This window comes from Microtus ochrogaster, chromosome 7, assembly GCF_000317375.1.
Source record: "Microtus ochrogaster isolate Prairie Vole_2 chromosome 7, MicOch1.0, whole genome shotgun sequence".
In the NCBI taxonomy this organism is placed as follows: Eukaryota; Metazoa; Chordata; class Mammalia; order Rodentia; family Cricetidae; genus Microtus; species Microtus ochrogaster.
In genome coordinates this window covers 63,869,163-63,892,061 of record NC_022014.1, presented here as the reverse complement: position 1 = coordinate 63,892,061, position 22,899 = coordinate 63,869,163, and the positions used below count along the sequence as shown (strand labels likewise).

Below are 22,899 nucleotides of genomic sequence, written 5' to 3'. Positions count from 1 at the left end.
ATTCTGTGAAATATAAAAAAAAAAAGAATAGGTAAGGTTTCACTGTGAGCAGAATAAGCTAGTAAATACTACTATGTCAGAGACTGCAGTACTATCCTGAAGCAAAAACTAGTGCATTTAAAACTTTTGAGAGGGGCCAGAGAGATGGCTCAGTGGACCTGGATGCAATTCCCAGCACCCACATGGCAGCTCACAACTGTCTGGAACTCCAGTTCCAGGGGATCTGACATCCTCATATAGACATATTCAGGCAAAACACCAATGCACATAAAAATAAAAACAAAAATAAATAAAAATAACTACTGGTAAAATAGCTCAGTAGTTAAGATTGGCTGTCTACTCTTCCAGAGGCCCCAACTGTGGTTTCCAGTACCCACATTGGAGGGTTCACAACTGCCTGTAACCACAGTTCTGGGGTATATTCTCCCCTTTCTGCCTTCCACAGGCATCTCCAAATGTGACACACACTGACACAAAATTTGTGCACACGCACACACAATAAAAATTTAAAAACACTTTTGCGAATAGTCTGTTGCTGAGTCTCTGAAAAAGACTTTTAAAAAACCCACAAAACTATAACATGTTCTTTCAGAGAGGAGTAAAAGTATAAAAGATTATGTCTAAGGGCAAAGACAGACAAGTGATGCTTTTCTGAGGTTTGTCTTCAGGGCAAACCTTTGTAACTGATGATGTTGGTTTTTGTGAACCACAAGGACACCACAGAAAAGCTCTGAGGACGCTTATAGAATCCTTGAGGGGGCCCTGGGCTGCCATATTGGAAACTGAGCATTCTTGGTGCTCCTGGAATCTGATCTCCGAGGGCAAACGCGCCTCAGCTCCCACCCACAAAGCTAAGGTTACTGTAGCGTTGTGCTTTGCTCTGGGCAGACGTTGCCAAGTTTGCTTTACCCATCATTTCAGTTCTCTTTTTGGCTGATGCTGTCAATCTGTTCAATGAAAGAAAGCTGGATAATCTAGAAATAGGTTCTCAAAAGCTTAGAAATTTCCCGAGTTAAGAGAAGGGCATTTCAGAGGGAGCAGAAAGCTCAGGGAATAATATCCAAAGATGGCACAAGCATAAAAATCAAAATATTAAATGAATCTTTGTTCTCACCCAGAAAAACAATTCTGTAATTTATAATCTTAGTTCTCACCAGGTGACAAATAAGCCGGGGCTGTCGAGACAGTACTGGAGATGGCTGTGCCTCCTTTTGCCTGACCAAATCAGTTTCAATCTAAAAGCATTTTATTTTCCTCCTTCATTTACCTGCCAAGACCTGAGTTCAGGCCCTCGGGGTGCCGAGGTTTTCCTTTGTGGGAGAAAATGACATCACCAACACCCCAGAGACAGCGGGGAATGCAGAGAATGTGGCTCCCAAAATTGGTGATACCATCAACTGCCCAGAAAGAAACACCACGTTCCCAAGAGCTGAAGCGCTGAAGGTTAAAAGACTGGTTTCCTCCACAGTACCCGATGTTTCCAAATAGAAGGTTATAAAGCAGCAGATCCAGAGGGTGGGTGGCCTCTTCTAGTAAGTCTGTAGCTCAAAACCAAACATTCCTGGGGCAAGTCCAAGCTCAAAGGCAGAGGAACGCAACCCATCTGTCCCGTACCGTAGCACCTCTAAAGCGAGGAAGGATGAAGATGCAGTTACACAGGGCCTCCTTCAGCTCTAAGCGTGTTCTTTGGGGGACTTGCTAATGCTGTAAGTTTGCATTTAGAATAAATTCTGGGTACTCACATAATCCCCCAGTCTCCTCCAAACTTCCTTTGATGTCCAATAACTAAGGACAAAGATCTTGGATTATAAAACTTTTTTTTTTTTTTTTTTTGGTTAGAAGAAAATTCTTTGCAGGGCGTGAACAGCAGGAGAAAGAAAAGAATTTTCTGAAGTGCAAACTAGCTGGAAACCCCCTGGGGAAAGAATCTGATTCCCAGTCTTTGAGAGGAGCAGGCCTGCCTGTACAAGCTGCCTCTGCTGCCTGGCCTCCAAGAAGGCGCTTTTGTGTCTACTGTGGGTCTCACGAACTTCACGGCAGCCTTTCTCTTCTTTTACAGGCAGAAGTTTTCTGGGGACACACAATGCAGACAGCTGTGGTTTAGTAAGACGGCATAGGAACTAACCAGAGGAGTCCATTTCCACCCTCTCAAGAATGCTTACAATCAACACCTACCAAATGCTCTGAAACTTTAGTTCTGGTGTGATTACTTAGCTTTTCTCTAATAATTCATGCTCACAGGGTTTTTGAAGCTCAGACCCACACTTCTTTGGCTCCCACAGTTCCCTCTGGTTCTAGGTTATCTCTGCCTCTTCCAGGTCTTTCTAAAGGGTAGATTAGATTCCCTCAGGCTTCGCTTAGCGTTCCATCACGGGCTGGGGACAGCTTTGATGATTTTTAGGATAAAGGTCCTCAATTCAACTAAAAGAACTTAAAATCAGAAACACCAGGGAAAGACTCGTTCCCCCGTGTTAACAGATGTTAAGGACAGAACAGGACCAAAAGACAGGGGTGCTAAAAAACTGTGTGGCTTTAATGAGACTTGGGGTAGTTTTGAGCTCTGTTGTGCAGCATCTACCACACACTTAGCTCAGATAAAAGAACGAGGTACTCCTGGCATGGCAAAGCCACCTACAAACCCAACAGTGGGAGGCAGATGCAAGTTCAAGAAGAAGAAATGATGGATGGATGAACAGACAGATATGTCCATGGGACATGTGTCCCTTTAAGAGGCCGGAAAAATGTCTCAGTGGTTAGGAGCACTGACTATTTTTCCAGACCCTCAGACCCAGGTTCTGTTCCCAGCACTCACACAGAACCTCACCACTGTCTAGAAATCTAGTCCCAGGGATCCAGCACCCTCTTCATGGGAGTCAGGTTGTGAAGAATCATAACCAAAACACTGATACTATTAACTCAAAGTTCCCGCTCTACAAAATTCCATTTGAAGCTAAATGTATCAACAGAAATGTCTTGGCTATTTTGGAAAGTCAGTTTTGATCCAAAAGCAAGCCAGCATGTTTAGTTATTTGGACTTCTAAAGAGACTGTTACTGAGGAGCACAAGATGCAAGACTATACAGGGGACATTACAGCCTGCATTTGTGAGTGGCCACTCGGGCTACAGCTGTTCAGCTTTAAGCCACTGAAAATTGCCTGGGTTAAAACTTAATACAACTCTGTTCTGCTTCAATCACAGGGGACTCAAGGCTGAATTACCATAGTTATTTACTTTCTTTTTGCTTAATTCTATATTCACTTTCATTTGCAGACTTGTGCTACCAGGAAACAAACACAGGGCCTTATGTGGCTATGCTCCTACCTCATTGCTTGAACCACATGCCCAGCCCACCACAGTCATGTGATCAACTGTGGTACCATTCATTACACACTGCCCTTCTGGTGTTTAACTGCATCCCCTCAGCCGGACCAGCGGAAGGTGTGTTGCGTTCCCATTTCCTTTGGTAACTGCCCCAGCATACGGGCACAGAAAGGGAATCACCGTGTTAGCATCCCAGGAAGCCAGCACAGCCTCCACTTGGGATGAGTTTTCTCAACCTAGACTCCCAAGAACATCTTGCTTTCAGATGATCCAGGTTACAGAACATTTGGTCTACATTGAGTTTTATGGTAGAATAAATGTCATGGACCACATAAAGTAATGCTAAATTGTGACAAAGTATATTTTTCCTGATTTGTTTGTTTTAAAGCATGCCTTCTAGTTAACTAGGGATAAAAGATGAAAGACATCCAATGTAATCTGTAATATTTTCTTTTCTTTCCTTTAAGATAGGGTCTTACTCTGTAGCCCAAGTTAGACTTGAACTTACAACCCCCTGCTTCAGCCTCCTGAGTACCAGGACTATTAATCTACACTGCCATAGACGACAGACAGACTTCTTTTTCCCTTGCGGTACTTAGGCTCAGGCCTAGGAACATATGGATTCAAGACAAACACTCTACCACTGAGCTATATCCCCAGTATTATATCTTTTAAAAATCAATCAATCATTACTTTTTAAAATAGGATTTTTATGTGTCTGTTTGCCCGCCTGTATGTCTGTGTACCACAAGCATGTCTGGTGCCCTCAGAAGTCAGAAGAGGACATTAGTTCCCTTGGAACTGGGGTTACAGATATCTGTGAGCCACCAGACGGGTATTAGGAATTGAACCTAGGTGGTCTATAAGAGCAGCTAGTACTCTTAACCACTGAGCCATCTCTCCAGCCCTGATTTTGGTTTTTGTTGCTGTTGCTGTTTCCCTGGCTAACCTGATCCAGGCTGGCAATTCTGCTTCGGCCTCCTTTGGTGCTAGGGTCACACATGTTAGCCACCATACAAGCTTAATATATATTTTTTTCTAAATTGGTAGTTTTTGGCAGAGGGTCTTACTATGTGGCCCAGCCTTGCCTCAAATTTGTTATATAACCTAGACTGGCTCTGAACTCTCACGAGGTCTCTTGCCTAAGTTTTCCAGATTTTGAGATTAGAGATGTATGCCACCATGTCCAGCTACAGCATCTTCTCAATAAACTTTCCAGCTTTTAATTCACTGTTTAAAATAAATGAGCTTGGCTAAAGCTATCAGCCAATAAAATAGACCAGATCTCTGGCTGATAAACTTTAATCTTCTTGAATTCAGTTCTTGATCTGAAAATGAAAAGAACGGACTGGGGTTTATTCCACCTTGAACTGTGATGATTTGCCACAAGGGACACCTGGTGCTTCCCCTCCCCACTCCCACACCAACACTGTTTTACCATAGCAACCGAAGGCTACAATAGTAGCCCTCGATCCCAACATCGAGCTAACAAGCCCCTCACTAGGGTAAAGAAGAAGTGGGCACGAGAATATGAGGAAAAACAGCTCTAAGTGAAACGTAGGAAGTAAGAGCGCATAAAACCTGGACCACCAGACGATTTTTCGTTCAGAGTGGTTAACTGAGCAGATTACAGAAAATGTTTGTGAGAAACCAGAACAACAAAGAGTGAACATCCATGTGCTCATTTTAGGAAATAATCAAAGTAGCAGACATAAACACAGGGCCTCTAGTTTCAGCCAAATTAGTCTACGGACGTAACAACCCCGTTTCTCAACTGCCACGGAGTTACAAGGGTTGAAGGCAGCCCTTCAGGACTCAGCATCAAAACTTGAGAGGCAGCTTGCCTGGCCTGCACAAGGCCCTGGGTTGGGTCCCCAGGAGTACAGACTCGATATGTACCTGATAATTCGACTGAAGACTATGCTTGTACTGTGGTCAGCCCCTCATAACACAGATAGTCTAGATGTAAAAATGAACAATGCTTGAAGAACTACCAGTGTTTGTAGCTCATGGATTAGAACTTCTACATTATCTTATTTGCCATTTCAAGAAATAATATATGGGCCTTTAGGTTTACAATTTAAAAAAAATAACTTTTAAATCATTTTGGTGTTTCTTTTTTTCCATTTTGGTGTTTCTTAAATTGCAAATTTAACATAAATTCTAAGATACTAAAAATCATGGGACAAACTTTCCCTAACTATAATGCTTAGAATATGGACAATAGCTTATCTGTTATTTAAAACTACCAGCACTCACAAGCACTGACTATTCTTCCAGAGGACCTGAGTTCAATTCCCAGCACCCACGTGAGAGCTCACAGCTGTCTGAAACTCCAGTTCCAGGGGTCAGGCACCCTTACAGACATACACAAAAGCAAAACACCAACGCACATAAAATAAATATATAAAAAACATACCAAGGCTAGAGGCAAGTATATAGCTCAATTAGAAGAACACTTGCTTAACATGCAGAAGGTCTTAGCTTCAATCCCTAGCAATACACAGAGACAGACACACACACACAGAGATGAGGAGTAGGGGGGCAGGAAAAACCACTATTTTAGGGTATTTGAAAACCAGAATTAGGAATCACAAGTTTAAGAGTTAAGAAGGTGAGGTCCTTTGGATATATGCTAATATCCTGGGATCAGAGGTTTAAAACCAATACCCAGTACCCATTCTTGGGAAACCAGAATTTCCTAAGAAGCAAAGGCTGAACTAGCAATGAAATAAATGCTGAGTCAGCAGCTGGGTTTTGTAATACTAGCACTTGGGAGGCAGAGAGGTAGAAGGATGGCTGGCAACAAGTTCAAGGCCAGCCTGCCCTACACAGCAAACTCCAGGCTAGCCATGACTAAACAGTGAGACCCCGCCTCCGAAACAAAACGATCCACAAAATTAAACAAGACAAACACACAAACAAGTAATTGCTAAGTAGAAGTTGGAAATGTAGATTAGAAAGACAGTGTTTTCTTAGCGTGCTTGGGATCCATCTCCAGAGTCAATCAATCAATTAATAGATAGATACAGTAAAATGCTGTATAAAGGAGCATATCAAGTTTATTCATGATAGTCGTGTCTGATTTTGAAATTATTAAGGGAACAGTTGGCTGTTAATAAGTCAAACTAGTTGAATGTGACCGATGAGTAAACCTGTCTTGATCTTGAGTTATTCCTCAGCTCGGAGACAGTTCTGTTCACGCGGCACACGGCAAGTGTTAAGGCACTGCCTAGCAGAACAGGCATTTCTAGGGATGTAGCTTTCAACAAAGAGGGGGGGGGCTCTGTTTTTACAGTGTTCACAGTCCACTAAGAGGAGGCGGGCAACTAGAAAAATAGAATGTCATTACAGACAATAACTTGGAAAAGAACACTAAATCACAGAAGGGGAGTATGGACCGTGAGGGAACAAGAAGTGGCTCAAGCAGAATGGTGGAGGAAGGCCTCATCAAGGCTTACTTGACACTTAGCGATGGCACTGGGGGCTAGAACAAGGTGTCTGGAGTCTCGGGTGGGAATATGCCCAGTCGACTGGAGGCTTGAGTGGCCGGAGCCAAATGACTGGGGGAGAGAGGAAAGAAAGGGAGCAGGGTTGCTAGGGCGCTTACGGGTCTCTCTCACCATACAGACTTAGGCTTTAATAGCAAGTGCAGGTCAGAACGCAGTTCAAAGGGCTTTCGGAGAAGCTGGGAAGCTGCTCCTTCAACATTTTTTTGGACTAATTTGTCACACTGAGCAACATATATCCAAGGAGGAACTACCTCGGCCATCAACAAGATTGGAGCGCCTCATGGAATACAACTGGCCATGGAATCTCTTCCTCGGATATCTTTAAAATAGATTTCCCATACCTTTACCACAACACCTGGGAGGCAGAGGCAGGCAGAGCTCTGTGAGGTTCATGGCCAGCCTGGTCTACACGTGTCTATCCTGTTTCAAATACAAACAGAGGTCTGTTTTTTTTCTGGTTTGTTTCTTTTTTGTTTGTTTGTTTGCTTTGTCCTTACTTTTATTTTTTATTTTTATTTTTTAATATTTTGGGGGGATTTTTTTTTGAGACAGTGTTTCTCTGTGTAGCCCTGGCTGTTCTAGAACTCACTCTGTAGAGCAGGCTGGCCTTGAACTCAATAGAGATCCTCCTGCCTCTGTCTCCTAAGTGCTGGGATTAAAGGCATGTGCCACCACTGCCCAGTTAAAGATTTTTCAACTACCATTTCATGTGCATGGGTGTTTTCCCTGCACATCTGTCTGTGCATTGCATAGATACCTAGTGCCTACAGAGGCCAGAACATGTCAGATCCCCTGGAATTGTGGTTATAGACAGCTGTGAGTTACCATGTGGGTGCTGGGAGCTGAACCAGGGTCTTCAGCAAGGGATCCTAAACCAAGCCTTCTCTCCAGCCCCGAGATTTCCTTTCCATCTCCTGGAAAGCACAGTGCTTCAATCTCTGAGCCTCTCTTTTCTTGCCTCCTTGACCTTGGTGTATTTTCTGTAAAATGTTACCTCTTCTTACAGGGCTAGCAAAAATTTGGGATTCAACTTCAGCTTCTTGGAAGAAAGTTGCTACAGAAGCTTTATGAATACCATTCTCTACAATACTCTGCCATGGTTTCCGGATACCAATACTGCAATAATAATACATTGTTCATTTGTAACATTCCCTTCTATTGTGCTTACCAACTGAAGGGGAAAAAGTAAAACCCACAAGGGCCAAAAGCTCTTCTCAAGTGAACAAGAGACAAAATGCAAAGAGCTTCATTAGAAATAAAGAAAGAAACCACCAACTCTAGGAAGACATTTTTCTTTTTTTAAGACAAGGTTTTTCTGTGTAGCCCTGACTGTCCTGGAACTTGCTCTGTAGACCAAGCAGGCCTTGAACTCAGAGATCTGCCTGCCTCTGCCTCCCAAATGCTGGGATTAAAGGCCTGAGCCGCCACCACCTGGCTCTGGCTCTTTAGGGATATTTTTTAATCCTCTATAAAAAAGTAATTCAAGTAACTGTTAAAGAAAATGACCTCCTTTTAGCAAAAGCAATCTACAGATTTAACTCAATGCCCATCAAAATCCCAGCAAAATTCTTCAAAGACCTCAAAAGAACGGTACTCAACTTCATTTGGAAAAACAAAAAAACCCAGGACAGCCAAAACAATCCTGTACAATAAAAGAACTTCTGGAGGCATCACAATTCTTGACTTCAAACTCTACTACAGAGCTACAGTAAAGAAAACAGCCTGGTATTGGCATAAGAACAGACAGGAGGACCAATGGAACCAAATAGAAGACCCGGTTATCAATCCACACATCTTCGAAAACCTGATCTTTGATAAAGAAGCAAAAAAAAAAATAAAATAAAATAAAATGGAAAAAAGAAGCATATTTAACAAGTGGTGCTGGCATAACTGGATATCAACATGTAGAAAAATGAAAATAGACCCATATCTATCACCATGCACAAAACTCAAGCCCAAATGGATCAAAGACCTCAACATAAAGCCAGCCACATTGAACCTTATAGAAGAGACAGTGGGAAGTACACTTGAACTCATTGGCACAGGGAACCACTTCCTAAATACAACTCCAGCAGCACAGACACTGAGAGAAGCAATTAATAAATGGGACCTCTTGAAACTGAAAAATTTCTGTAAACCAAAGGACACGGTCAACAAGACAAAACAACAGCCTACAGAATGGAAAAAGATCTTCACTAACCCCACGTCAGACAGAGGTCTGATTTCCAAAATATACAAAGAACTTAAGAAATTGGACACCAAAAGATCACATAATCCAATTTAAAAAAATGGAGTACAGACCTAAACAAAGAACTCTCAACAGAGGAATCTAAAATGGCTGAAAGACACTTGAGGAAATGTTCAACATCCTTAGTCATCAGAGAAATGCAAAACAACTCTGAGATTCCATCTTACACCTGTAAGAATGGCCAAGATCAAAAACACTGATGACAACTTATGCTGGAGAGGTTGTGGGGAAAAGGGAACACTTCTGCATTGCTGGTGGGAGTGCAAGCTGGTACAACCCCTTCGGATGTCAGTGTGGCAATTTCTCAGAAAATTAGGAAACAACCTTCCTCAAGACCCAGCAATACCACTTTTGGGTATATATCCAAAGGATGCTCAATCGTGCCACAAGGACATGTGTTCAACTATGTTCATAGCAGCTTTGTTTGTCATAGCCAGAACCTGGAAACAATCTAAATGTCCCTTGATCGAAGAATGGATAAGAAAAATGTGGTACATTTACACAATGGAGTACTACACAGCAGGAAAAAATGACATTTTGAATTTTGCAGGAAAATGGGTGGAGCTAGAAAACATTATTTTGAGTGAGGTAACCCAGATACAGAAAGACAATTATCACATGTACTCACTCATAGGTGGTTTTTAAACATAAAGCAAAGAAAGTCAGCCTACAATCCCAGAGAACTTAGACAACAATGAGGACACTAAGCGAGACTTACATAGATATAATCTACATGGGAAGTAGAAAGTATAAAAAGACAAGATCTCCTGAGTAAATTGGGAGCATGGGGACCTTGGGAGAGGATTGAAGGGGGGAGAGGAGAGGCAGGGAGGGGAGCAGAGAAAAATATAGTGCTCAATAAATATCAATTAAAAAAAAGAAAATGAGCTCCACACACTTGAGTACAAACCAGGAAAATGCCTGCCCACAGAGTCTGATAACTGAACACTATACAGATGATAGGAACAACAGTTGAAGCACAATTCATTTATTAATTCCTACTAGTGAAAGATATTTATGAATTTGAACTTAAATTTTCTCATTTCTACATAAAAGACTGAATACACATACACACATCTACTTTAAAGGTAATTATAAAAGACATACTTTTTTGGTTTTGTTATTTTTATTTTGTTTTATTTGAGACAAAGTCTCACTAAATAGCCCAGGCTAGACTTCAATTTATTATGTAGTCCAGGTTGTTTTCTGATTCATAATGCTCCTGGCTTTAGTCTCCTGAGTTCTGGGATTACAGGCCTGTGCCACCACATTCAGCAAGAGATTTACTCTTAAGTTTGAAAAGTACCATTAAAGATATCCTGCAAAGGCTGAGGAGATGACTCAGCAGTTGGTTAAGAGCCCTGGCTGCTTTTTGAGTCACCAGGATTTGATTCCCAGCATCTACATGACAGCTCACAACTGTCTGTAGCCACAGATCAGCGGATCCAATGGCCTCTTCTGGCCTCCACAGTTCCAGGTCCACAAGAGGTACACAGATATACATACAGGCAAAACACTCATATGCACAAAACAAAAATTTTTAAAATATCGCGCCACTTCTTCTCTCTTCTGGAGGTTAAGTTTGTAACAAAAAGTCAGATCTAGAAGGCCCTGAGCAGGGTTTATATCTGGGCACACTTTGTATCTGATAGTGAATTTCTGACTACATTCCAGAGTCAATTATAATTATATTTTCTACACCTCCATTAACATGAATAACTGAGAGCTGACTGTACCTTGAATATTTACTCTGTAGTTCTTTTAAAGGCTGGCAGCAAAGCAAAAAAAAAAAAAAAATCCTAAAATCTACTCTGAAATCTGCATCCAAGGAACTCACTTAAGCAACGTCAATTAAATGCATGCTGCTTCAAAATTTATCACTAGCATGCCTGTGTTAGCAGTCACCACATTTCAAAGTAAGCAGGAAGGAAATGCAATGGAGATCCAGGATAAACACTCTGGTTGACTCACTTTTCTGTAATCAAACTCAAATCAAGAAAAGCAGAAATACAGAAATTATTGGAAGGCAGTAGAATATTGTGCCAGGCTCAGCCTCCGACAGCCGCACTCTGACGTCCTATCCACCTTTGACCTGTATAGGGTTCAGAGTTGAAGAACCATGGCTCTGCCATTCAAGCTCCAGCTATGCCAATCACTCACTAATTATTGCCTTAGAGGTATTAAGTCCTCAACTTCCTTTTCTGTAAAATGTGAGAAAACATGCATAGAACACTTTCTCCCACAAAGTTATCATGGAAATTCAAGGAGCTAATACATATAAAACGTACAGTATCAGTTTGGCAGCTATTATATTCAAATCCCTCAATGTCACAGACAAAGAATCTGACCCTCAGCGAGGTAAAAGCTATTTTGTTCCAATCTCACAACTATGTAGGGTCAGTTTGCTCCTTAGGTCTTCAGCTTGCAACAGAGGACTGTCTCTCTGACACTGGCCAAAAACATCAATCTAGAAGTTTCAGGTGCTCAATGCAAATAAAGAGAAAACTTAAAGGGGGCAAGCACGAGCTGGCAGGTAGGAGAGATGAGAAGGCAAGAAGAGGCACTGGAGAAGGGAACTTGTCCAGGAGGTGCTCCCTGTTTTGAGCCAAATGTGAAACTACCCCAGGCTTAGCTCCCATTACAGGTCTGCTGCCTCCGGGCAACACATTCTAATCTTGATCATAACTTTATCCTGGAGTCTAAGAAAATCCAGGACAACCAGCTGAGCAGGAAAAATGCGACAGCCAAAGGGTCGGTGACCTCTCTAGAGCTACATTAAGATGCTTGGATTCTTTTGCTTAGAGACAACTTGGAGGTGTTCTTCTAAATAAAAGAAAATATGACTACAATCGTGTATAGCTGTGGTCCCAAGGATATTGCTAAATAATAACAACAGACACAAACATTAATCAATTATAAGCAAGGCAGAAAACCGGAAATTAGACAGTGCTCAGTTCTAGGATATTTTCCATCAGCATAGTGCAACCAGGAAACAATATGTTCAAATGAAAAAAAATATATAGGTCATAATCACCATCATGTAATAATACCCTATAAACCACAACCAAGTATTAGGAGGGCTCAAAAATCTCATTGGCCTTTGGTTGGTTGTTTGTTTGTTTTTGATGAAAAGTTAAAAACAACAGCTGTTCAGAGGAGCAGTGGTGAGCCACCCTAACTATACAAACCGAATGGAAGATAAACAGGGAAGGGCAGAAGGAAATAATAAGCAGGAAGAAAAAAAGGTTTGGCAAAGGCAGACGGAACCTGAGAGTTGGACCCTTCAAAGAGCATGGCTAACATCAGGTTAACATGGTACAGCAGCTCAGAGAAAAACTCCAGGCCAAAGTAGAACTATGACTGTTCAGGACCAGGAGGTGAGGTTTCCAGGAAAAGAGAAGATGGGAAATAGAGGGCAGCTCCTCTTTCAACTTCCTTCCAGCACTCGGAGAACATTATTCAACGATTGAACATCTACCTAGCATGTGGAAGGCTCTAGGTTCAACACACACACACACACACACACACACACACACACACACACACACACACAGTAAGAGACAGAGACAGAGGCAGGAGATAGACCCAGACATTACTGCTAACAAGAGTGAGGAATGAGAATCTAGACAAAAACTCACCACTTCTCGGCTTTTAAATGCTTATGTATGAGAATTGCAGCCATCAGAAAAAGCCAAGAAAAAGAAAATCATTTTAAAGGCAGTTGGACGGTTTATATTATTATTAAACAAAAGGGGCTACATTGTCATGAGATGGCTTGGAAACTTTAAAAGCAATACAATGAAATGCAATAAGTTCAATACAATAAAAAGCAAAACAATGAAATCCTATTAATTTGGTTTTCATGAAAGTGTATGCATTCTGAATTAATTTGGGAAAATGGAAAGAAATATCTTATTCTTTTTTAAACCACTGTTTTATATAAATTTTCTGGTATAATGTACTTTTACAAAGACCCAATTGAATCTTAAGAGATGAACAGGAACAACTCATAGGCAGAAGGTCGCAAGGAATGATCCATCTGTGCTATGGGGATAATGGACTACCAAGACAGCCATGGTGCGTATGGAGGACCAGGGACAGCACTTCCAAGGGAAGTGAGCCGCAGTTACTGATAAGAAGCAAACAGAGTGGATTCTAGTCGCACTAACCAAGTATCCCTAACACCAGAGGTCTTTGAAAGAGTTAATCAAATAATGTATAAAGATAGATATCTTACAAGTCTTCTTAAAATGTTTGTCTTCGGGAGTGATTAAGAAAATTTAGTTAACTGCTGTGGACTAAAAACTTGATTCACTGAGAGTGTACAGGACCCAAACTGACACACTCGGTGATCAATAATAAGTCATCATAAAACTTACTTTAAAACCCAAAAACAGCACATATGGCAGAAAAAGTAAAGCCTGAGAATCGTCAGTGATGCAAAGCTGCGCACTGAGAAACTGACATTCATACAAGGACATAACGGCAGTCCTGCTCAGAGTGAAGGAGCAGTGAGTGATTAAAGAGCACTGCGGGGTGGCAGGGGCATCCACGGGCTTCCTCGGGTGCTGGTCCCTCAGCAAATACTGAAGCTTTAGAAGAGAAGCAGTGTGAACTGACAGAGGACGCTGCTTCTCAGAGTAGATCATCAAGTTACTGAGCAATGCTATCACAGAATCTGACTGGGGCTCCCTAAGACGTCAGAGATACAAACAGATGGCTTAATGGTAAAACTGTCTATGCTAAAATCATAGTGCAGCAGGCACCTCAGGGGGGCAAGGTCAGGGAGCACAGGGAGCATCTTTCTTCTCACACCGCTCTGTTCCCACAGAGTTACCATTCCCCTTACACATGGCAAATTTTAGGGCATTTTTGCAGAAGCTTCTACTTTGATTTTTTTTTTTTTTTTTTGAGACAGGGTTTCTCTTTGGAGTCTGTCCTGGAGACCAGGCTGGCCTCAAACTCACAGAGATCCATCGGCCTCTGCCTCCTGAGAGCTGGGATTAAAGGTGTGTGCCACCATCGCCCGGCTCTACTTCAATTCTTTATCCTCTTCATTTATTCCAGTCTCAAAATACCAAAGAAGAGCAGCGCTGAGCCACAAAACCTAACAGGCTCTTTCTTTTTCTTTCTTTCTTTCTTTGTTTTTTTTTTGAGGCATGATCTCTTTATGTCTGCTGGCTGTCCTGGAACTCGTTATGTAGGCCAGGTTGGCCTCAGGCTCAAAGAGATCCATCTGCCTCTGTCTCTGAGCACTGGGATTAAAGGCATGGATCACCACGCCTAGTTAAAGTATTCACGTTTGAAAAATAATGCTGTAATTTATTTCACGTTCTTACCTTCTTTTATATAGCTACAAACTAAAATTCATATATATTCATATAGCTATGAACTAAAATTCATAGTCCGCACATATTACAAAATAAAAATCTGACTTTGTATGCTGAGATCACTTGTATAAACCCGCCTCCAATGGCTACAGCAAGAAGTGTCACTTTACAAAATGAATTTTAATAAACAAACAACATCTTTTAAAGAAGCAAGGCAGTAGGTTGCCCATCAAAAGGGCACAGCTCACCAAGCTCTGTCTTCACCACAGGAATGAGCAATTGGTCTAAGAAAGGCAATGACCCCAGGAAGTTCATAAATTCAACAACTAAAGAATAGGTAGCCTGGGAATGAGTTACAGCCCGAAAGCCTCGGAAATCGTGCCAGGAAAAACTCTGTGAGTTCAAAAAAATACATGTATCAAATAAACGTTTCAAGTTTTGAACAGTACATTTAAAAACTGGTCCAGAAGGAGCAGGGACAGGTTCACGCTTGGGGTCCATTTTGTAACCTAGTCCTCTTCACCTGGGGGTTAGCAATAGGGTGCCACCCACACGTGGTAGAAAACTAGCCATAGCGTCCAAGCTTGACTGAATTTTAAAAGTGACACTGTAATCAGATATCATCCAAGGACAGTCTAGAATTTCAGGGTGCTCTTGATCATTAAAATTAGCTTTTACATTTTAACAGGATGTAAATGTATTAAATATATACTTGTATTTTTGACCTAGTAAAGTAGTGCCCCAAATACATATTTATAAAGAAAATTTTTATTATGCATACCCCAAGAGGTTATGTAATACCAATTAAAGTAAGCAAATTATCATCTACAATACAGAATTTATATATCTCTTTAACGATAAAATAAAAATATTGCTAATAAAGCAATATCCGCACAAGAATGAAGAAATGCACAGCTAAGCAGTGGAAGGAGGGAAGCTAGCCCTTGCACGGGCTTTGGTTTGTCAGACAGAAGAAGAAGACGTATTTCCAACAGACGGAAAGTAAAATGGAATAAAGTTATACTTGCCTGCATTAATTTCCCTTCCGCTGGAGTTACTTCTGCAACACCAGCAAACACGCCTTCCAAAGTGAGATTCAGTTTTCCTGTGGGGTCCATTTTCAGGGGGATCACTCTGATAATAGCTTTCTGTTCTGCTGATCTTTCAGACTCCACCGCTGCTGCCAGCACGGGTCCTGTGCGTCCAAAGCTTGCATGCAGGGTAGCCATCAGCAGCCAGGGCCAGAGGGCAGCCAGCTGCAGCTGCTGGCCGCCACTCATGCTACCAGCTGCATCAATGCTCTTCGGCCATGCATACTGCTTCCACTAGCTCATCCCAAAGGCAGGTTCTCAGATCCAGAAAATGGAGGGGAAAGAGGCTGTGTTTCAGTTTCCGAAAGCCAAGTCAGAGCTCTGGTCCTTCTTGTCTCTACAGTGTATTCCCAAGCACAGGGGGCATTCCTGATTGGGAGGAGAAGAGGGTTTGTTTGTTTGTTTTCAGCCCACTTCTGGGGCAGGTATGTCATTTTCTCCCATCGTCACTGTGGGTACAGAAACACCACCACTGCTCGCTGGAATTTCCAAATGTGCCTTAGAGCCAGCGTGGACTGGTTGTGTGTCAGATCACTTGCTGCTGGTCTTCCATATGTATCCGATTTCTGAGGCACGAAACCCAGTGTTGAGGAACCAAAACCAAGAGAGCCGGCTAAGCAGTGCATCAAAGTGAGGAGGCAGAGCTCCAGCTCAGAGCTCAGAAGATGGCCCTTGTTAACCAGAAAAACGGTCCGTTTTAAATGGTTGAAGACCATGAGGGGGCTTTCTTCTTAATAGGAGAGGAGTGGAAATTAATTAGGCTACACCTGGAGGGATGCCTAAGGTGGCTACAGTATGGATTCATTAAAACGTCCATGCTAGACTGTGTTTCAGCAGAGCCCAGAGTTCTAGGCCTACTGAATTTATACACTTTTAAAGAATTTCAATATATTTTTTTGTGTTCCACCAAAAGTACCTGTAAAATTAGGCACAGATTCATATATCTTTGACATCCGACAGAGTAAATCTGAATGCCAAAACCTCTCCCAACTCCCATATCAGAATACTCAATGAGGTCAGCTTTCCAGGTATTTCCCAGTTCAAATTTGTTTCCACTTTCCTTTCTTTCTCAGGGATTCCAGATTTTATCCTTCAGCTTGAGAATATCAAGCACTTTGGCTTTCCTCAACGTGCTGTGGAAACTACTATCCAGACCTTAGAATCTGTAATCTCTGGGACTCAGAAGAAAACAAAGGACTGTTCCTAACACGTTTTCAAATTCCTTGAGGGGGTGGGGAATAAAAGATAGGGGGAAAGTCACAGGCTCTAAGTCGAGCACCCTGGGGGGGGGGGATCAAGCAGAGTAGAGCAGATCTGGGGTATTTCTAGGCTCCTATGAAACTCCAGGTGCTTGTATAAGCATCAGATTTTAAAATGAGTATGCTCAAGTAACTATCAAGTAACTATCAATGTACTTCCCTCACAAAGCCTACTGCGTTCTGAGGTCAAGTGTGAAAATCCTACAGTCTTCAGTAGTGCTCAAAGCCAAGCCACTGGACATGAATCTGCTACATAGACTCCTTACTTTTGCTGAGACAGAGGGAGGGAGAAAACCAAAAAAGAATTTCAAAAGAAATCTGCAAACCTGTTGCGCTGTTGGGCCCACTGGAATCCACGGGGGTGAAACAAATTCAATTATGCTTTTATAAATCCTGCTTTAAAAAGATCTGAGCTGCTTAACCCAGTGCGGCTCAGTCCTTCCTCCACCTTCTCACTCTGCAGTCAGACAAGTGCACACACTACAGGTAGGTGCCGAGAAATTCCGAAGCCTGAGAAAGCAATCCACGCAGGTCAAAGGCAGAAACTTATTCCAGGACGAGAGCTACTGTCCTCAAGGACTCTGGAAATGCTTAAAGAAGATCCAAAATCATCCCCGAAATCTAACAAAAGTCCTTTCCCCCAGCTCCTGTACAGAAAATTAAATGATCAGCTCTTGAAAGACAACGAAGTAGTAAATACAACAATTCAATACCAGAAAGAGAAAATCCCAGAGGGAGAAGGCGGTATCTCTGAATCATGGATGGACTTGGGAAGTTCAGAAGAGGGAAGGACTCACGCTTCCTTTCCAGAGACAATTCTGGAGCAGCTCCCCACAGCAGGAAGCCTGTGGTTGGTAATTGGCGTTCTAGCTCTAACTCCCTCCCCTGGGACTGCAATCACACTCTCTACCTGCTGACAAAGTGAGGGTGGAGCAGCTACGCGCAAGCCCGCCCCGCCTCATCGGGGGGCACGCCCTCGCAAACTTAACCAAGTCTTCTCCCTCTCTTCCTGGTTCTCGCTCCTTTACTCCCTCTAGCGAGCCACAGCCCAACTGCACTCAATTCAATCAGTCCTTACTTTTCCCTACAGCATATAAATCAGGGCCACTCAAACATATCTAAGAGAATTCTGTAAGCAATAGGGCACAGATAGTGGTATGAGGAAATAAACAGTAAACATAAAAGAATCCAAATGACAAAAGAGTGGCGCAAAGTCTTGCAAATACAAGTTCAAATAGATTTCTTTTCTTTCCATGTTTTAGTGTCCATAAATGGCACACAGACTGGACTGAGAGATCTTACACTACAGTACTTGTTGCTTTTTGTTGGCCACCTGGAAAGCTTCAGTGCGTTTTCTACATAGATTTTCTTCAGTTCTTATACTGTAAGTTCAGTAGCTCTGTCTAAACTGTACCTGTATGGATCTTTCAAATCAGGCTGGTGTCAGAAGTCTGGAATCTGCTATTTCCATTTCATTCTTGGTGTCAGACCTATTCTTTCAAAGTAAGACTGTAAGCCAAGAGTTAAACTTATGCTTCAAGCTGAAGCGATGGCTCAGTGGTTAAGAGCGCTTGCTGCTTGCTCTTTCAGAGGACTGGGGTTCAGTTCCCAGCATCCACATAGTGGCTCACAAACTCTATAACTCCAGTTCTAGGGGATCTGACGCCCTCTTCTGGCCCCCACAGGCACTGCAGGCAAAACACCCATACATGTAAATCTTTTTTAAAAAGTTAAATATGCTAAATAAAAACAGTTTAGGTAGCTGAGTGGTGGTGGCACACACCTTTAATCCCAGCACTCAGGAGGTAGAGGCAGGCAGATCTCTGTGAGTTCGAGGCCAGCTCTGGTCTACAGGAGCTAGTGCCAGGTCAGGCTCCAAAGCTACAGAGAAACCTTGTCTTTAAAAACCAATATATATATATAATTATAAACTTGATTGTTTTCTCTTAAGGAAATTATGAACTCTGGGAATGATGAAAAAATTTATCATGGACTTGAGACCATGGAAGACTGAGGGTCAAGCCAAACAGTGCTATACTTTAGTGCACTGATTCGGATCACCAAAATGACAAGTAAAAAAAAAATATTCAGATGAGTTTTGATATGCCATAGAGCTTCCCTGGAAATGTCATCAAGATGGAGTTGCTGTGGTGTGAAAAAGCGATCTCACTGACATTGACTTCTTTTGTGTGTTGAGGTTTAAGTTCAGGGCCTGTGTGTGTTGGGCCAGTGCTCTGCCACTGAGAACATCCTCAGCCTCAACTCAACCTTACAGATAATCTTTAGCCACTGCCATTCCTGCCTGGATTGACTAGTGATTGAAGACTATTCATCCTGTTCTAAAATCCAGGGTTCTGTAAAATATCATCCTTAGAAACATTTAGATTTTTAATCATTATTAAAAATAACTTGTAAACTGGGTGGTGGTGGCACATGCCTTTAATCCCAGCACTCGGGAGGTGGAGACAGGCAGATCTCTGTGAGTTCAAGGCCAACCTGGTCTACAAAAAAAAAAAAAAAGCAAAAATAATAATAATTTGTAAAGGTTCTGGACAACTTTCTGTTTTGTTGCTTTGTTGTGACAGTGTCTTGGTCACATGTATTCCAGGCTGACCTCTGCTGCGAGTGCAGGAACGTACCACCATTGCATTTGCTATACATGGTGCTAACGATGAGCCCGGGGCTTCAGGCCCACTACCAACTGAATTACATCTTCAGGGCAATGTTTAAAAACTAAGAAGTAGACTGTAGAGTAGTGCACACCTGAAATGTAGGACTCCAGATACAGAGAGGCTGGAGGACTACTCCAAGTTTAAGGCTAGCCTGGTCTACACAGCAAGACCTTGTCTCAAAACTACAAACAAAAGGAAGACAAGGTACAGCGCTTGCGTTGCATGGATTCCGGGCTCTGGGCTCATCTCCAGAACTGCAGGGGGGAAAAAATCAATCAGTTTTTGAAAAGCAGAATGCATTGTCTTTGAAGTTCACCAGCATTAGTGATCATAATGACTAAATTTTCTACTGGCTATCAAAAAAAATAGTAAAACAAGCAAGACAAGAGGTCTGGTTGGAACATTCATTTTATTGTTGACTGATTGAAACTGATTGGTGCTGGACGGGAACCTTCTTAGCATGTGTCAGGCAGGCCCTACTGGGTAATTCACGTGCAGACTTCACTTTCCTGCTGCCCTTTGCACAATCACTGATGAGAGCTTCAGGAGATAGGTTCCAGCATTGAGTAGAGCAGGAGATCCAGCTCCATTGTCTGCTGTATTCATATATACAAAAGTTTGGAAAGCTGATCAGGGCAATTCACTGATCAAGCCCTAAGCCACTGAAACCATGTCTGTGCCAAGGTTCCTGCTTGACACGTATTCCTCAAAAGGTATTATCTCTTTCAATACACATAAGGCTAAGAAAGGCATTTTGAGGGGAAGAAATATCACCTACACAGCTTACCAGCTCTTCAATGGGACAGAAAAAAGGCAAAGTTCCTTCATTAGAAAACCGGGTCTCCTTTTCATACACTTTGCCAATATATTTGGCATGGATACAAGATGTGCATGTCTTGATAATCAGTTCATCTTTCACGCCTTACTAGTAAAGATGAATAAGTGCCCAGGACATGAGCACCAAACTAGTCTAATTAGATGAATCAAAGCCTGCTCTCAAATCTAAAGTGAGTCGCTGTAGAGCAATGGAGCTTACCCTTTCCAAACAGCCATAACTCTTACACGTCTAGGTCTGCGATCACTGGGAAGGCACAGTGCAACACAAGAAACAGACCGTAAAGCTACAGAGCTAACCCAGTGCTTATGCCATTATTAAGCGCTGTTTCTTTTTCATTAGCTTTAAATCATAGACTTTCCTTTTGTTTCTGCAGCGCTTATTAGGAAAACTGAGGTAGATCCAACAAGAAAGTTTTAGTCATCTTGAAATATCTCAAACCTTTCTGGTTCTTGCTGTCATTTGGTAGACATATATCAACTACAGAAACTGGACATCCAAAATGCCCCTCTTTACCTTCAAAACAGCCCCACAATCCACTCCTCAAATGTCCAGTCCTGTGAGGGGAGGGAAAATGGTGATCACTTACACACTATCCAGAAGTCTCTCAGAAGCTTAAACCATTTAGTATTTCAAAAATAAACTGCTTCTTAAAAAATAAAGTATATAAAAAAATATTTTTTTAAAAAAAATTAAAGTATAGCTTCTGGTAAATGACAATGAAGCAATTTCCCCCCAAAATTTGCACACAATACCCTCTTTAGATAAGAATTTATACTTGTTGAATGTAAAAATCTAAAATAAGAAAACATTGTGTTAAACCTTAGTGCTTCTGTTCACATATTGTACATTTACCCTTCAAAAACAAAATTATACACGTACCCTTTAATCTTTCTATTCTGCAAGGTTAATAAAAATACAAAGTTTTAAAACTTTTAAATCTCTCAGCATTTATAAATATAATTAAATAAATTAAATATTTTCTTTAGAAGACATTTATGTAAATGATATTAACAAAACTTTCTATTTATAACAATTTATCATTCAAATTAAGGAAAGACATGACAATGGGAAAAAAATGCTCTCATAAATATTCAAGAATCAGAGGCTGTTAGTTTGATGGACGGGCCAAGTCTGGATGCCTTGTTCCTGAAACAGGACGTGGGGTTCAGAAACAAGAGAAGTTTTTGGTTAATCACTTATAAAATGAGTTTTTTCCAGAACTTCCTCCCGGGAACTCCTGACCCACTAGGACTGGTGACACTAGTGACCTTGCATGTCTTTGTTCATCACACCACCTTCCCTAAAGGGTCACACTGTGACTCGAGACAGACAACATTGTGCTGATATTGTTCAAAATGACATCCCAACTCAGCACACACACTGCTCCAGTGCCATCAACAGAGCACATTTTAGATGCTTCTTGAAGGCCAGGACTTTTCATTTGAAAGGAATCTGGGCAGAAAAAAAAAAAAAAGGCCGCTAGATGTTGAAGTAGTTTGTCAAGGTAAGTAATCTGAACTGAACAGCTGTAGGAAATACCAAACTCCCAATTTTCAATTTAACAAAATCTCAATTAACAAAACAAAAAATACTTTTTCTTCCTTAACAGAACTGAAAAACTCCCAACAGCGTGTCATGTGCAAGTCTAGTCTGTGCCCAGCTGTGGCTAGTGCACAACGTCACATCCAGCATCCACTCCGTCTCACTCTTTCAACTCTTCCTCCTTTGGAAAGTGCTCCTGCTTGCAGGCCACGTCCACCAGCAGATGAAGATCTACAAAGAGAGGATGGTTTACTCACTCTCAGCTCTCAGGCGACAGACGTCTCCAGCAAGTCTTCATACAAGAAGGACAAGTTGTCTATAGATAATCTGTGTAAGTGGCTAGAAATTACACTTTTTACCAAAGTCCAGATGTTAGGACAGGCTTACCACTCCTTGAAGCAGATCAGGTGCGAATCCAACAGATCAACAAGGTTTAAAATAATGCCTTTTATTATATATTTTTAAAAGGGGTAGCCAGATGTGGTGGGAGGTGGAGGCAGGAGGGATTGGAGTTCAAAGCTAGCCGTAGCTACTTAGAAAGGCTCATGTAGTCTGGGCTATGGTGAGATTCTGCCTCAAAACAAATAAGCAAACAAAGAAAACTTAAAAAGTGTAAAAAGAAATTAAGATTAAATATACATACAAACAAAACTTCATTTCCTTTCTGTTGCAAGGACAGGAAGGGGAGTTGTTGACTAACTCTTGTATACACACACACACACACACACACACACACACACACACTGTTACCTCAAATTGGAGTTCAGGTGAAAACTGGTAATACACTTATGTGACATATGGACATTTTTAAGTGGATAAACACATTATTATAAGTCATCCACTTAGCCCTAACAAGTAAGTTGATAATCGGGAAGCTATTATATGGCTAGTAAGGAAAGCCACCTTGTTATGCACTGAAATCATTTGGCAATCTTCAAAAAAACCTATGCCTGGGGGGCTCCCTCCTCCAGATATTTTCATTTAATTGTTATGGAGGGCTGGAGAGATGGCTCATAGGTTAAGAGCATTGCCTGCTCTTCCAAAGGTCCTGAGTTCAATTCCCAGCAACCACATGGTGGCTCACAA

General features: G+C 41.7%; 2 protein-coding genes across 3 annotated transcripts in view; both read right to left on the bottom strand.

The window, feature by feature from the left end:
• Positions 1–15,691, bottom strand: part of Rnf43 (ring finger protein 43) — a 66,944-nt gene extending 51,253 nt beyond the window's left edge. For both annotated transcript variants that reach the window (XM_026780756.1, XM_005350489.1), the window contains exon 1: positions 15,440–15,691. In XM_026780756.1, coding sequence (XP_026636557.1) covers positions 15,440–15,691 — 252 coding nt within the window. The remainder of the gene's footprint in view (positions 1–15,439) is intronic.
• Positions 15,692–21,973: 6,282 nt separating this feature from the next.
• Positions 21,974–22,899, bottom strand: part of Hsf5 (heat shock transcription factor 5) — a 45,723-nt gene continuing 44,797 nt past the window's right edge. Inside the window, exon 6 of the mRNA XM_005350488.2 lies at positions 21,974–22,044. Within this exon, the coding sequence (XP_005350545.1) occupies positions 21,974–22,044 (71 nt within the window). The remainder of the gene's footprint in view (positions 22,045–22,899) is intronic.